We start from the raw sequence: 10,602 nt of genomic DNA on the forward strand, positions 1-10,602 counted from the left end.
ATTACATTTCACTGGAATTGTATCTTGCACGATTTCATGTGACAAATAAAAAAACCCAAAGTAATATCACAAAAATAGAATGCAATAACAATAAAAAGATATGGCGCTAATCAAAGGATGTCCTAGCATTAATAATGCTTTTAAAAAGTGATTTAAAAACTTTCATTCATTTGAAGTGTGAGATCCTCAGGGAGGGAGCTCCAGAGCTGAAGGGCCCTGACCTCAAAAGCATGGTCATCTTTACTTTTGAGCAGGGCCAAGATGGACTCTGACAGTTTAGTGTTGTTATGAGCAGCTGGATGAACTTTGTGGCTTTAGCCATTTCTGTTGCTGTGGCCGACAGTATTTATTGGTGTGACTGTGATTTACTAACAACTAACAGTTTACATTTAAAATGAATACTACTTACACCTTAATGATTAAAGATCTTTCTTCTCCTTTGTAATTATCTCACAACTTAACGCATAGAGGATATACCATTTATAGAGGGACCATTCTGCTCAATGAGTACTGTTTCGCTTTTGATGCTTTAAGTACATTGTGCTCATCATACGTCTGTACTTTACTTGATTCAGTTTAGAACGCAAAAGATTTACTTGTAACAAAGTGTTTTCACATTGTGATACTTTTATTTTTACTTGAGTAAAGAAGAAGAAAGAGCACTTCTTCCACCACTGCACTGCCGCATGCACATTTAAACCTCTACCCAACCGGATGACAAGAAGCACATTTTACGGTGCCCTTTAAGTGCCTGCCAGTAGATGGTTTACTGCTGTGTTATGACTCATCCTCAGCTTTTGTATCTTGTAGCTAGATACCTTGACCGCTTCCCTTCCGGAAGGATTTTTCATGTGGCAATCCTTTCGGCCTGAAAAGTGCGGGTGATTGGACGAAAAAGCAGCTCTTTTTAACCTTTAATGCTGACATGAAGCACATTGAACCAGTTCATCATGTTGGACACAAAACACAAACAACGTTTTCTTTTGTTAATCTGCTGTGTATTGAGACAAAAGTTGAGATTCAGAGTGAAGAACGAAGTATCAGGTGACGAGGGGGATGTCTACTGTGAACGCCACTCTGCTGCATCTTAGGCTGAGCCCACTATGAGGAGACCCACATGGTGATAAAAGAACAAATCACACCACAGATCCCTACAGTTTGGTAACCATCATACACACACAGTGGACCTCTCTTACCTCAGCAGTGTACCTGGCTTGGTACTCTGTCAACGGTAGCTTCCTGCTGGGCTCTGTGCAGTAGAAAGTTGGCTGTGCATGGGCCAGAGGTAGAGTGCTGCTGCTGCGAGTGAAGGCTTGCATCTTAAAAGCACAGGGATTGCAGAACTCAGTTTCCCATGCACAGCTGAAAGCGAGGAGAAAAGAGAGAAAGCGTCCAAGAGGGGTATGTGAGAAGTAATTAGAAAAGAAAAATATGTTGGTTGTAAAAATGTTAGGTTTGGACATGCTGCTCACCAACTACACTGCCTGGAAGTAGGCTGAAGGAAGGTACTGTTATTCAGTCCAATAGGTGGTCCTGAGCCCCTCGAGCAGGCGCTGCTATCCCAATTTTCAGCTTCTAATCAGAGGTGGGAACTTAAGTATATTCACTCAAATGTTCACTCACGTGTTCATTTAAAAGAAAGAAAAAGAAGCTGTGCTTTTGAGTACTTGTTAAAGCAGCAGTGTGTCGGATTTAGGATGATGTAATGGCTGAAATGGAATAATATATTCATAACAATGTTTTCATCAGTGTGTTATCACCTGAAACTAAGAATTGCGGTTTCCATCAGCTTAGTATGAGCCCTTCATATCTACACAGGGAGAAGGTCCTCTTCCATGTTGCTTTGCCATGTTCTACAGTAACTCAGAATGGACAAACCTAACACTGGCTCTAGAGAGGGCCATTCACGTTTTTATGTTACCTGAAGGCCACCGTAGACTCTACTACTTTCTTGGAAGGGGAGGGGTTAGGGGAGTGGGCATTAAGTTTGTTTTAATCTTCAACCTCACTGCTATAAGACACTAAAACCTACACACTGTTCCTGAAAACATGTTAGCATGCTAACATGGTGCAGCATGGTAGCGTTGTCATTGTGAACATGTCGATGACGGCATTCAGCTCTAAACACTAATGTGCCGTCTAAGTGCAGTTCAGAGGTGCTAGCATAGCACGGCTGTAGACACTTGCTTTTGCTTTTCTATACTGACATTTATCAGTTAGCATGTTTTGTCGTTTGTCAGGGTTGACAGTTTTTGAAATGAACGCAGAAGAAAATGTGTGTTCATTACTTCATCAAATCAAATCATCTTTGCAAACTTTATGCTAGTTTGTGCTTGGTCTTTACTGTCTTCTAGTGAAATTATGACCTTGTTACCTATTTCATGGGATGTGTGTGTGTGTGTGTGTGTGTGTGTGTGCGTGTGTGCGTGTGTGTGTGTGTGTGCGTGTGTGTGTGAGAGACAGAGAGTTGTTCTACCTTTGATTGTGATAATTGGACTGGAGGCCACAGGAAGGTGGAGCAGATGCTGCAGCCCGGCATCTCTGCAGACAGATCTAAGGAGATCTTCACAGCAGGCCGGACCGACATGAGACGACAACACAATCACACCTAAAAGTGTAAAAGTATAGAGCGGGTTTATGGAAATTATGCGTGGTTCTGCACTCCAAGAGCCACTTTACCCACAGTTTAAAGGCTCTTGTAACAATGGCAGGCAATACAAAAAAATCGGATTAAATAGTGAAAGCAGCTGGTGAATTTCAGAGACCACAAGCACTAAAGACATTATGTACAGCGTGCTCACACTGTCCTTTTGGCCGCGGCCAAAACCGGTTTTTCAGCTAAAGTCTAGTACCTTTAAGTAGTGTGAGCGCACCCGCTCCGCGCTCAACTGGGGCCAGCTGGGCCGCCACGGCCCGCTTGAAAGAGGTGGGCTTTAGCGGAGCCGTTTGCACATGTACGAGCACGAGCGTGCGCACGTGCACGCGCACGAGCACGAGCCCTACGGCAGTAGCGTTATGTCCGCCTGTTCGGACATGTAAATAGAAGGACGGACCATGCGCGGACATTTAACAACAACAACAATGGTGGTGAAAGGTTCACGTTGTGTTTACTGCAGATTTGGTCGGATGAAAAGATTCAAAAACAGTCGACAAGACGCACAAAAACTCAGAGGTCTGTGGAAAGATTTGTAAACAAAGCCACACACACGCGATCAATGCGTGTGACGTGTTACGGCTTGAAGGCGTATGGACAGCAAGAAGCATTGGCCGAGGCCCAGGTAGTGTGAGTACAAACGGGGCTGGGGCGCGGGGGGGAGAGGGAGGGGGGACAAGTACCCTAAAGTCCGGGTCTCGGTCCGGGAGGATAGTGTGATCACGCCCTAAAAGTAAAAGGAGCCATCTTACCTTCCTCGTAGACAACATTCATCTTCTGCTGCTGCTCATCTTTTGCACCCTGCTGCTCCAACACATTAGCTGTCAAAAGAAAATTGACTGAGCACCAATTCAGCTGCAAAATTAGGTGTGTGTGTGTTTCAGAGAGTGGAGAACTCCTTACCCTTTCCACCAAAGACATAGTGCAGCTGACCTTTCTCCTCTTCACCAAGCAAAAGCCCAGACTCCCTTTGAACTCCCGATGTCCTGGCCTCTGTCAGGGAGGAGCCAACAGCCCCATATGCCTCTGACATGGAAGGAGCGAGGATGCCAAATGGACGCAAGTAGGCAGGAAAGAGGGAGCAAGAGGGGGGCTGGGAGATAGAGTACAGGAAGAGTGAGGGTGGTGGTGGTGGTGGTAACAGATATATTTTAGAGAATAAAACAAAATAACTTGCTGCGTGCGAGTTGTTCACCTGTGAACAGCTACTTGAGCCGTAGATGCTGTTAGTTGTCTTGTAAAAGTATTGGTGAAATATAGGCCAGGTTTCACAATGAGTCTATGAAAACAACACACTCAACATGTCAGTAAAGTCAGTCTATCCATCAGCACATCCATCTGTGTATCTATCCATCCAACCTGAGGTGGGTTGATAAATGCAAGAGCAGCATTGGCTTCAGTTCTGGGCTTCAGCTGATTGACTTGTGGGTGGCGCTCACTGAAGGGTTGATAGTCACTACTATAAGTGCTGACATATCTCTCCAAAGGCATCAGCCCCACAGTCTGGAAGGGGGAAAAAACATGAATTGTGACAGTGGTCATACAGTAATGTTATTGTAGGTTAGAATAGGATCCACACCCTACAGTGTCAGGAATAAATAGTGGAGGGAGTAATCAGATCCTCTATCTTGAGATAAAGCAAGGAATCTCTGTCCTTCTTTTCTGTTTGTCCTTTGCACATCTTGAGAACCATTCATCCTATCTACCTCACACTTTGTGGGTGTATTGCTGGGGACCCAAGGGAGTGCATTGTTGGCCTGTAGATTTTGAACCATACAATTTTGCTACAGCTGGCACTCATAGTCTGCTCAAATGCTGTGGGCAGGGCTTATATTACAAAAAATGTTTTGTGTTATGTTTGGTTGTACTGTAGCAGCAGCATCTAACTGTAAAGAAAAGAATCTCTGTCTGTGTATGTATGTATGTATGATTGTCCTAGGCATATCTCAAGAACCATTCATCCAATCAACTTCACTCTTGGTAGGTGTTTTGCTGAGGACACAAAGAAGTGCAGGATCAAGTTTGAAGCCGATCAGATGAGCGGCTCTCAAGAATGCTGCAAGCAGCAGCACTAAAGAGACCCAAGCAACTGGTCCCACTCTGAACAGGCACACATTCTGAATGGGCTCTGCACTAGTTTGAATAAAAACAGCACTGCAATACAACAATGTAAAAATACTCTAAAATCATGAATTAAAGCGATTATTAGCGAAAATTCAGAAAACTGGCCACTGAGTTATACTATTATTGAATTACTGATGGATGTCTGAGTAGCATTTTGTTGTTGTATTTGTAAAGTAAGTAACTACAGCTAGTAACAGCAACTGTCACATAAAAGTGTAGTAAAAGTACATTTTACTCTAGGCTGTAGTGAAGTTTAACGTTACTTTAGCAAGAAATGGAAATACTTGAGTAAAGTGCAGTACAAATAAGGTAACCTCATTTGAATACAGTGCTCGAGTAAATGCACTTACATTACACCTTAAAAATGTCTGAACTTAACGTAGAGCAGCTAATGAGTCACCAGCTAATGTTAGCAGCATTAGCAAATTAGCTTCTCCACAGTGTCTTCTAATGCATTGTTTAAGTGTTTGGCAACTATGACACTGTCAAAAAGCTAAAAAAAAAGTGCTTAAATACAGTAGATTCTTCATATCAACTAAAAGGTTGTATACTGTCAGTTGTGTCCACATCTTGTTTCTGCTGCCCCCATGTGGCCAAACATCAGTTAACATTAATTGCAGGTGATGAGAAAAGCATTGCTCTAATGATAGAATCTGAATTAATCTAAATGGAAATAATTAAAAGAGAGGAGAGTTGGTATGCATGAGCTGAGATTTGAGCTTTATGCTGACTGATGCAGTGGTTTGTGGAAGGTGACATGTTTGCCTCAGGCTGCACTCGCATATAAGAGAGAAATAAGTATAGCAACTGTGTAATGGCAATAGCTACAGCAGCACGAGTGATGTGGTTTTCTTGTTTTTACTTAATCAATTCAATTCAAAACATACTGGGAGAAACATAAAAACAATGCACAAGAAGTTATTGCATACTTCAACTGAAAGATGAGAACATTATTCAGAGACATGTCAAGCTGCTTGGATCTCAGAGTATTTACCTTCAGGTGTTTGGAGGGAATCATGATGTTTTTGTATTCCTCTCTGGTGGAGTAATCTCAGTACACCATCACAGCAGTGAAGCTCAACTGAACTGAGTCACACTGCCAGGGCAGCCTGTGTGAGCCAGCGGAATGTTATTGCTACTGTTTTGAATCAAATTGTGTTTATTCTTTTGATATTGATTCTATTCACACAATCACTGCTACTTCTTGTTTCTCAAGGAAACTACATTTTATTTTATAGTTTCCTTGTTGTCCCATTGCTCCTGCTACAGTTCATGTGCAAGACAGGTACTGTACATTCATACAGTAACGCTGTGAACCAACATGCATGTGGATCTACAAGAATAAGTGCCTCTTGTCAGTTACTACATCACCAAGACACTCAGGCACTGTGACATGGAAATGGGGTGTCATACCACGTACTGCAAGTAAAAAACAAAAAGGGTACAAAATCTGCAGATTAATCCCGTGTTGTTTTTTTGTTTCTCTGCCTATAATAACAGTGGGTATTTTAAAATCCTACACTTGTATTCAGGAATCTAAAAATTTGGAAACTTAAGACATAACTATGGACATAACAGTGGCAGAGTTTTTTCACTTCAATTCAATTTTATTTACAGTGCCAAATCATACCAAAAGTTATCTCAGGACACTTTACAAACTAGGTATAGACCACACTCTATGACTTATTTATGATTTACACAGACCCAACAATTCCTCTGTAGAGTACGGTGGCAACGAAAACCTTCACTATAACAGGCAGGAACGTCAGACAGACCCAGCTCTGTGGAGGACGGACATCTGTCTGCACCGGATCAGTGTTTAAGTTCACATCTTAAACAGAACTTCAATTATATTGGGGATTGGAGATTATTCACAACATTGGAGTTTTTTATTATGAATTTTAAATGTAAACACGTGTTGAAAAGGTGCAAAGATTTCCAATAACAGTCAAATGAAAATAATGTCAATTCAATTATCAAAATAGCAGCCATGCAGCTATAAAAGCCAAGATTAGGACTATTTCAACCAACGTCTACCTGTGGTGTGATCAGTGCAACAGTCAATCAATCATTATTATCATCCTTATTGTAGTAAGTGTTATTAGCAATGATGTTAATAATTATATATATAATGATATATATAAATAATGTCCCTTTAGCTGACAACTGATTGGTTAAGATCTATGGGATGTGCAGCTGCACTCTCATTGGACACTGTTAAAAGTGTGTTGGTAGAAGACTTTGGCATTAGCTTTGTAATCCATAGTTAACGTTGCGCCCAAACTCTGAGCCCCCAGACTAGCACCGCCGAGGGCTGAGGACTGCTGCAAAACCAGGAGGCTGTAGCCATGGAAACGGTTCTTGACTTTGTCAGATGATGCCACTTTATCCAAGACCTCGGTGAACCCTGGTCAGAGTCAGAGAAATACAGAAACAAAGAAGGGAAACTCAGATTTAGTTGAACTTTGCTTTTCTTTTGGTGTCAAAATGATGAGGAAATAAGATAAGAGCCCATTAACTTGATCTGAAGGACACTGACCTGGCTTCAGAAGATCCCAGCTCTTCCACACTGAGCCCTCACACAGGATAGGCAGGCCAAGGTCACTATTCAATAGAGGCTGTCATCACATAGAGATGAATAAATATGTTTAGAACAACAAGTGAAGGTGCAGTATGCATGTGTTGTGTGTATGCTACCTCTTGTGCTGCAGGTAAGACTGCTTCTACGTGTTTTGCCAGGACTCTCCCGGCCTGAGTGAACACATACTGACAAAGAGCATCCCCTACTTCTGCACCTAAAACACATGCACACAGTTACTTTTCATTTGACCTTCCCTTCAAATCGTTTCCCTTTTCCCTCAACACAACCAAGCAGGAGGTGATGCATCGCCCACCTTCAGCCAGCTTCTTGCACAAACCAGCAAAGTGGGACTTCTGGAAGTTTCTGTAGAGGTGCGGCAGCATGCCCATCAGATCAGACACCTGAGATAAATCGTTCAGAGTTTTAATATATGCATTTATTTTCACAACAAAGTTCTTCTCAGTGGTGTTATTCTTCAAAGCCTTGTTTCACTTCTTACCCTGATGTTATTGTATAAATGAACACATTTCTCACTGTTGTTGCAACCTGACCTGGAAGTATTCCTCCATGGCCTTCCTGACATGTGTAACGTCGTGAGGAGGAGCGACTAGGTTGTCTTTGGCATCAAACACAGTTTTCACCGCCAAATGAGCGATCCAGAACGCTGAGTGACAGAAAGATGTTTAAAGAGTTTGGTCCAATCAGTAAAGCTATAAATGATCCATATACATATTGCCATGGTTACCTGATCCTTCATCACCCATCATGTGACCCCAGCCTCCACAGCCGACCTGTGAGCCGTCAGGATTGACTAACTTACAGTTAGAGCCAGTCCCTGATATCAACACTACACCTCCTTCAGAGAAAACAGAGAGCGTCTGAGCTGAGCAGCATCATATGACAATAAGGATCTCATTAAGCCATAAAGTGTGGAAAAAAAATACCATAAATGATATCACTTAGATACGGCCACACCCAAGGGGCTAAAGTATCAAGACTTGTCCTGTTATGACATTTTAAGGTCATGATTTAAGCTGCATCTATAACTTCGAGTATCTTTGAAAGGCTGATACAGATACCAAAGTAGCTACATTTTCAATTATTAAATTACATTTGATGAAAATAAATAATAATAAGTATATAGAACAATAAAAAAGAATACCTATGAGGAATTGAGATTAAATTAGACTCCAGTTACATGTCTCCAGCACTGTCTAGCGTAAGTGTTGAGTGCTTTCTACGCTAAAATGAAATGACAGAAAATAACTAGTTACCACGGTCGCTGGCGGTTGCCATGGCGCCGATTGCATCTGTGGTGATGAAATAGTGCTGGCTGAGAGCGGGGAACCGTTGCTTCATGTCAGCGATCAGTTTGTCGATGGCATCCTTCTGCTCCCCTCCGCTCAGAGACATGCCCTGCGCGCACACACACACACACACACACACACACACACACACACACACACACACACACACACACACACACACACACACACACACACACACACACACACACACACACACACACACACACACACACACACACAAATCAGTGTAGTTTACACTTACACTTATTTCTCATCAAATACTTTTGTTAGAGGTCAACAACAGCGTACAGACATTTGACAAACAGTTTGACTGACCAATGAGAATAGTGGTGTGTTAGGATCCAGCCCTGCCTCCGTCTTGGCTCTCTGAACCATGTCATTGATGGTTTCTATACATTTGTCCACCCCAACCAACTGCGCACACACACACACACACACACACACACACACACACACACACACACACACACACACACACACACACACACACACACACACACACACACACACACACACACACACACACACACACACAATATTAATGCAATCAGCTTTTGTGGTTTTATGCATTTAGTCAATGTATAAGGCAGACACAACCCCCCAATTTCCCCTTATTCATCAGTTTCTATATCCCTACTTGTACTCACCCAGTGGTTGGTGGACGGCCCCTCTGTCTCTGCCAGGATCTTTCCATCTGCTGCCACCAGCACCACTTTGGAGTGGGTCCCTCCACTAGAGAACAGAGGGGATGAGAGAGAGACAGAAACACATGCATACAGTACACACCATCAAGAAAAAAACGGATGTGTATTTTCTGTGATATAACCTCACAGAACAGCAAGGCAGCAAAAACACACATCTGTGTGAAGAACAAAACACATAACACATGTAGGCTAACACATGAATTCATCTGTTTTTTTATTTTAATGTTTTTATTATTTTTAAAAACATCTAAATTTAAACTGACAGTACCCCACAAAATGTGAGGGAGCTCACGAGACACGCACGCACGAAGGCTTTCCCAGTCTATGGTCAAAATGAAACTCTCAGTAGCTGCTAGTCACCTAAATTGCTCGGTGGCAATCGCGAAAACACAAAGAACAGCCTGGAATACACACTAGCATTAACATAGATAGTTAAAAAAGTGAAGTTTGTACGTTTTATTATATATTTTAACTCATTCTTACCCCTCCACTCCTCCGAAAACTGTTGCCATGTCTCTCTTCCTGTTTTGGTCCAGTCAAAGTGTGCAAATCTCGCGAGACCGACAACTGAGCTTTAACCTGCAATGTTGATTAATAACCAGTAGGGGGCAGCATTGTTTTTCAATACTAGCTTATACTATTTATATGTACAGTATATTTCTACAGATTACTATGTATATTTACGAAGTAGTGTATTGTTATATGACAGCGAATACTATTCAGCATCATTAAATCACCTTTAAATCACATACTTTACATGCTTGTATGCCACGATGAATAATGGGAACACAAAATTAGGAAAAAATCACCCCAGACCAACATCTATGGTGCTATGGTGATGTTTTATTTATTTATTTATTTTTATTTTGAAGAAAAAAAAATAGTGCTGCAGAAAATGGTGGTTCTATAATAGGGTTTCTTGTCTTCTACAGGAACACTGGCAAGTTCAACACCCACTGTGTGTTTCAAAACCCATAGGCCGCCTACTCAGTGTCAAGAATAATAATGACAGAGATTTATCGCCATTTGGTTATTGGCTGAGAACAGGGGCAACAACTTTGAGTTACTCTGTGAGCCAGCAGGAGGCATCTGCAACTCATTAACTTTGGGACCAGCATCTCTCTGCCAACCCAGGCTCCTTAAAATAACACAAAATAAATGTGGTTTAAGCATATCTAAGTACTCATAGTGAGGAACTTGGTCGTACTGTAC

The 10,602-nt window shown here is 41.9% G+C and overlaps 2 protein-coding genes across 2 annotated transcripts; both read right to left on the reverse strand.

The window, feature by feature from the left end:
- Window positions 1–1,040: 1,040 nt before the first annotated feature.
- Window positions 1,041–5,795, reverse strand: LOC310963974 (uncharacterized protein; the record flags this gene model as incomplete). Its single annotated transcript, XM_083936931.1, has 8 exons — window positions 1,041–1,101; window positions 1,210–1,362; window positions 1,473–1,575; window positions 2,477–2,608; window positions 3,406–3,474; window positions 3,557–3,746; window positions 4,013–4,156; window positions 5,772–5,795. The coding sequence occupies 8 exons, from the start codon at window positions 5,793–5,795 to the stop codon at window positions 1,041–1,043; spliced, it is 876 nt and encodes a 291-aa protein (XP_083793057.1).
- Window positions 5,796–6,433: 638 nt separating this feature from the next.
- On the reverse strand, window positions 6,434–9,915 carry nagk (N-acetylglucosamine kinase). Its single transcript, XM_083937103.1, has 10 exons — window positions 9,874–9,915; window positions 9,334–9,418; window positions 9,002–9,100; window positions 8,633–8,774; window positions 8,104–8,214; window positions 7,910–8,022; window positions 7,672–7,759; window positions 7,475–7,572; window positions 7,317–7,395; window positions 6,434–7,184 (listed from the first exon to the last, which is right to left on the reverse strand). Exons 1-10 carry the CDS (start codon window positions 9,900–9,902, stop codon window positions 6,982–6,984), a joined length of 1,047 nt encoding a protein of 348 aa, XP_083793229.1. The 5' UTR covers window positions 9,903–9,915; the 3' UTR covers window positions 6,434–6,981.
- Window positions 9,916–10,602: the final 687 nt, after the last annotated feature.

Source organism: Echiichthys vipera, assembly GCF_963691815.1.
Source record: "Echiichthys vipera genome assembly, chromosome: 22".
Lineage (NCBI taxonomy): Eukaryota > Metazoa > Chordata > Actinopteri > Perciformes > Trachinidae > Echiichthys > Echiichthys vipera.

Coding starts and splice junctions, on each gene's coding strand:
- nagk (XM_083937103.1), bottom strand. CDS start 9,902: ATGGCAACAGTTTTCGGAGGAGTGGAGGG. Junction 8,215..8,632: donor GGCAACCGCCAGCGACCGTG/GTAACTAGTTAT, acceptor TTTTCTCTGAAG/GAGGTGTAGTGTTGATATCA. Junction 7,185..7,316: donor CTGGGATCTTCTGAAGCCAG/GTCAGTGTCCTT, acceptor GACTCTGACCAG/GGTTCACCGAGGTCTTGGAT.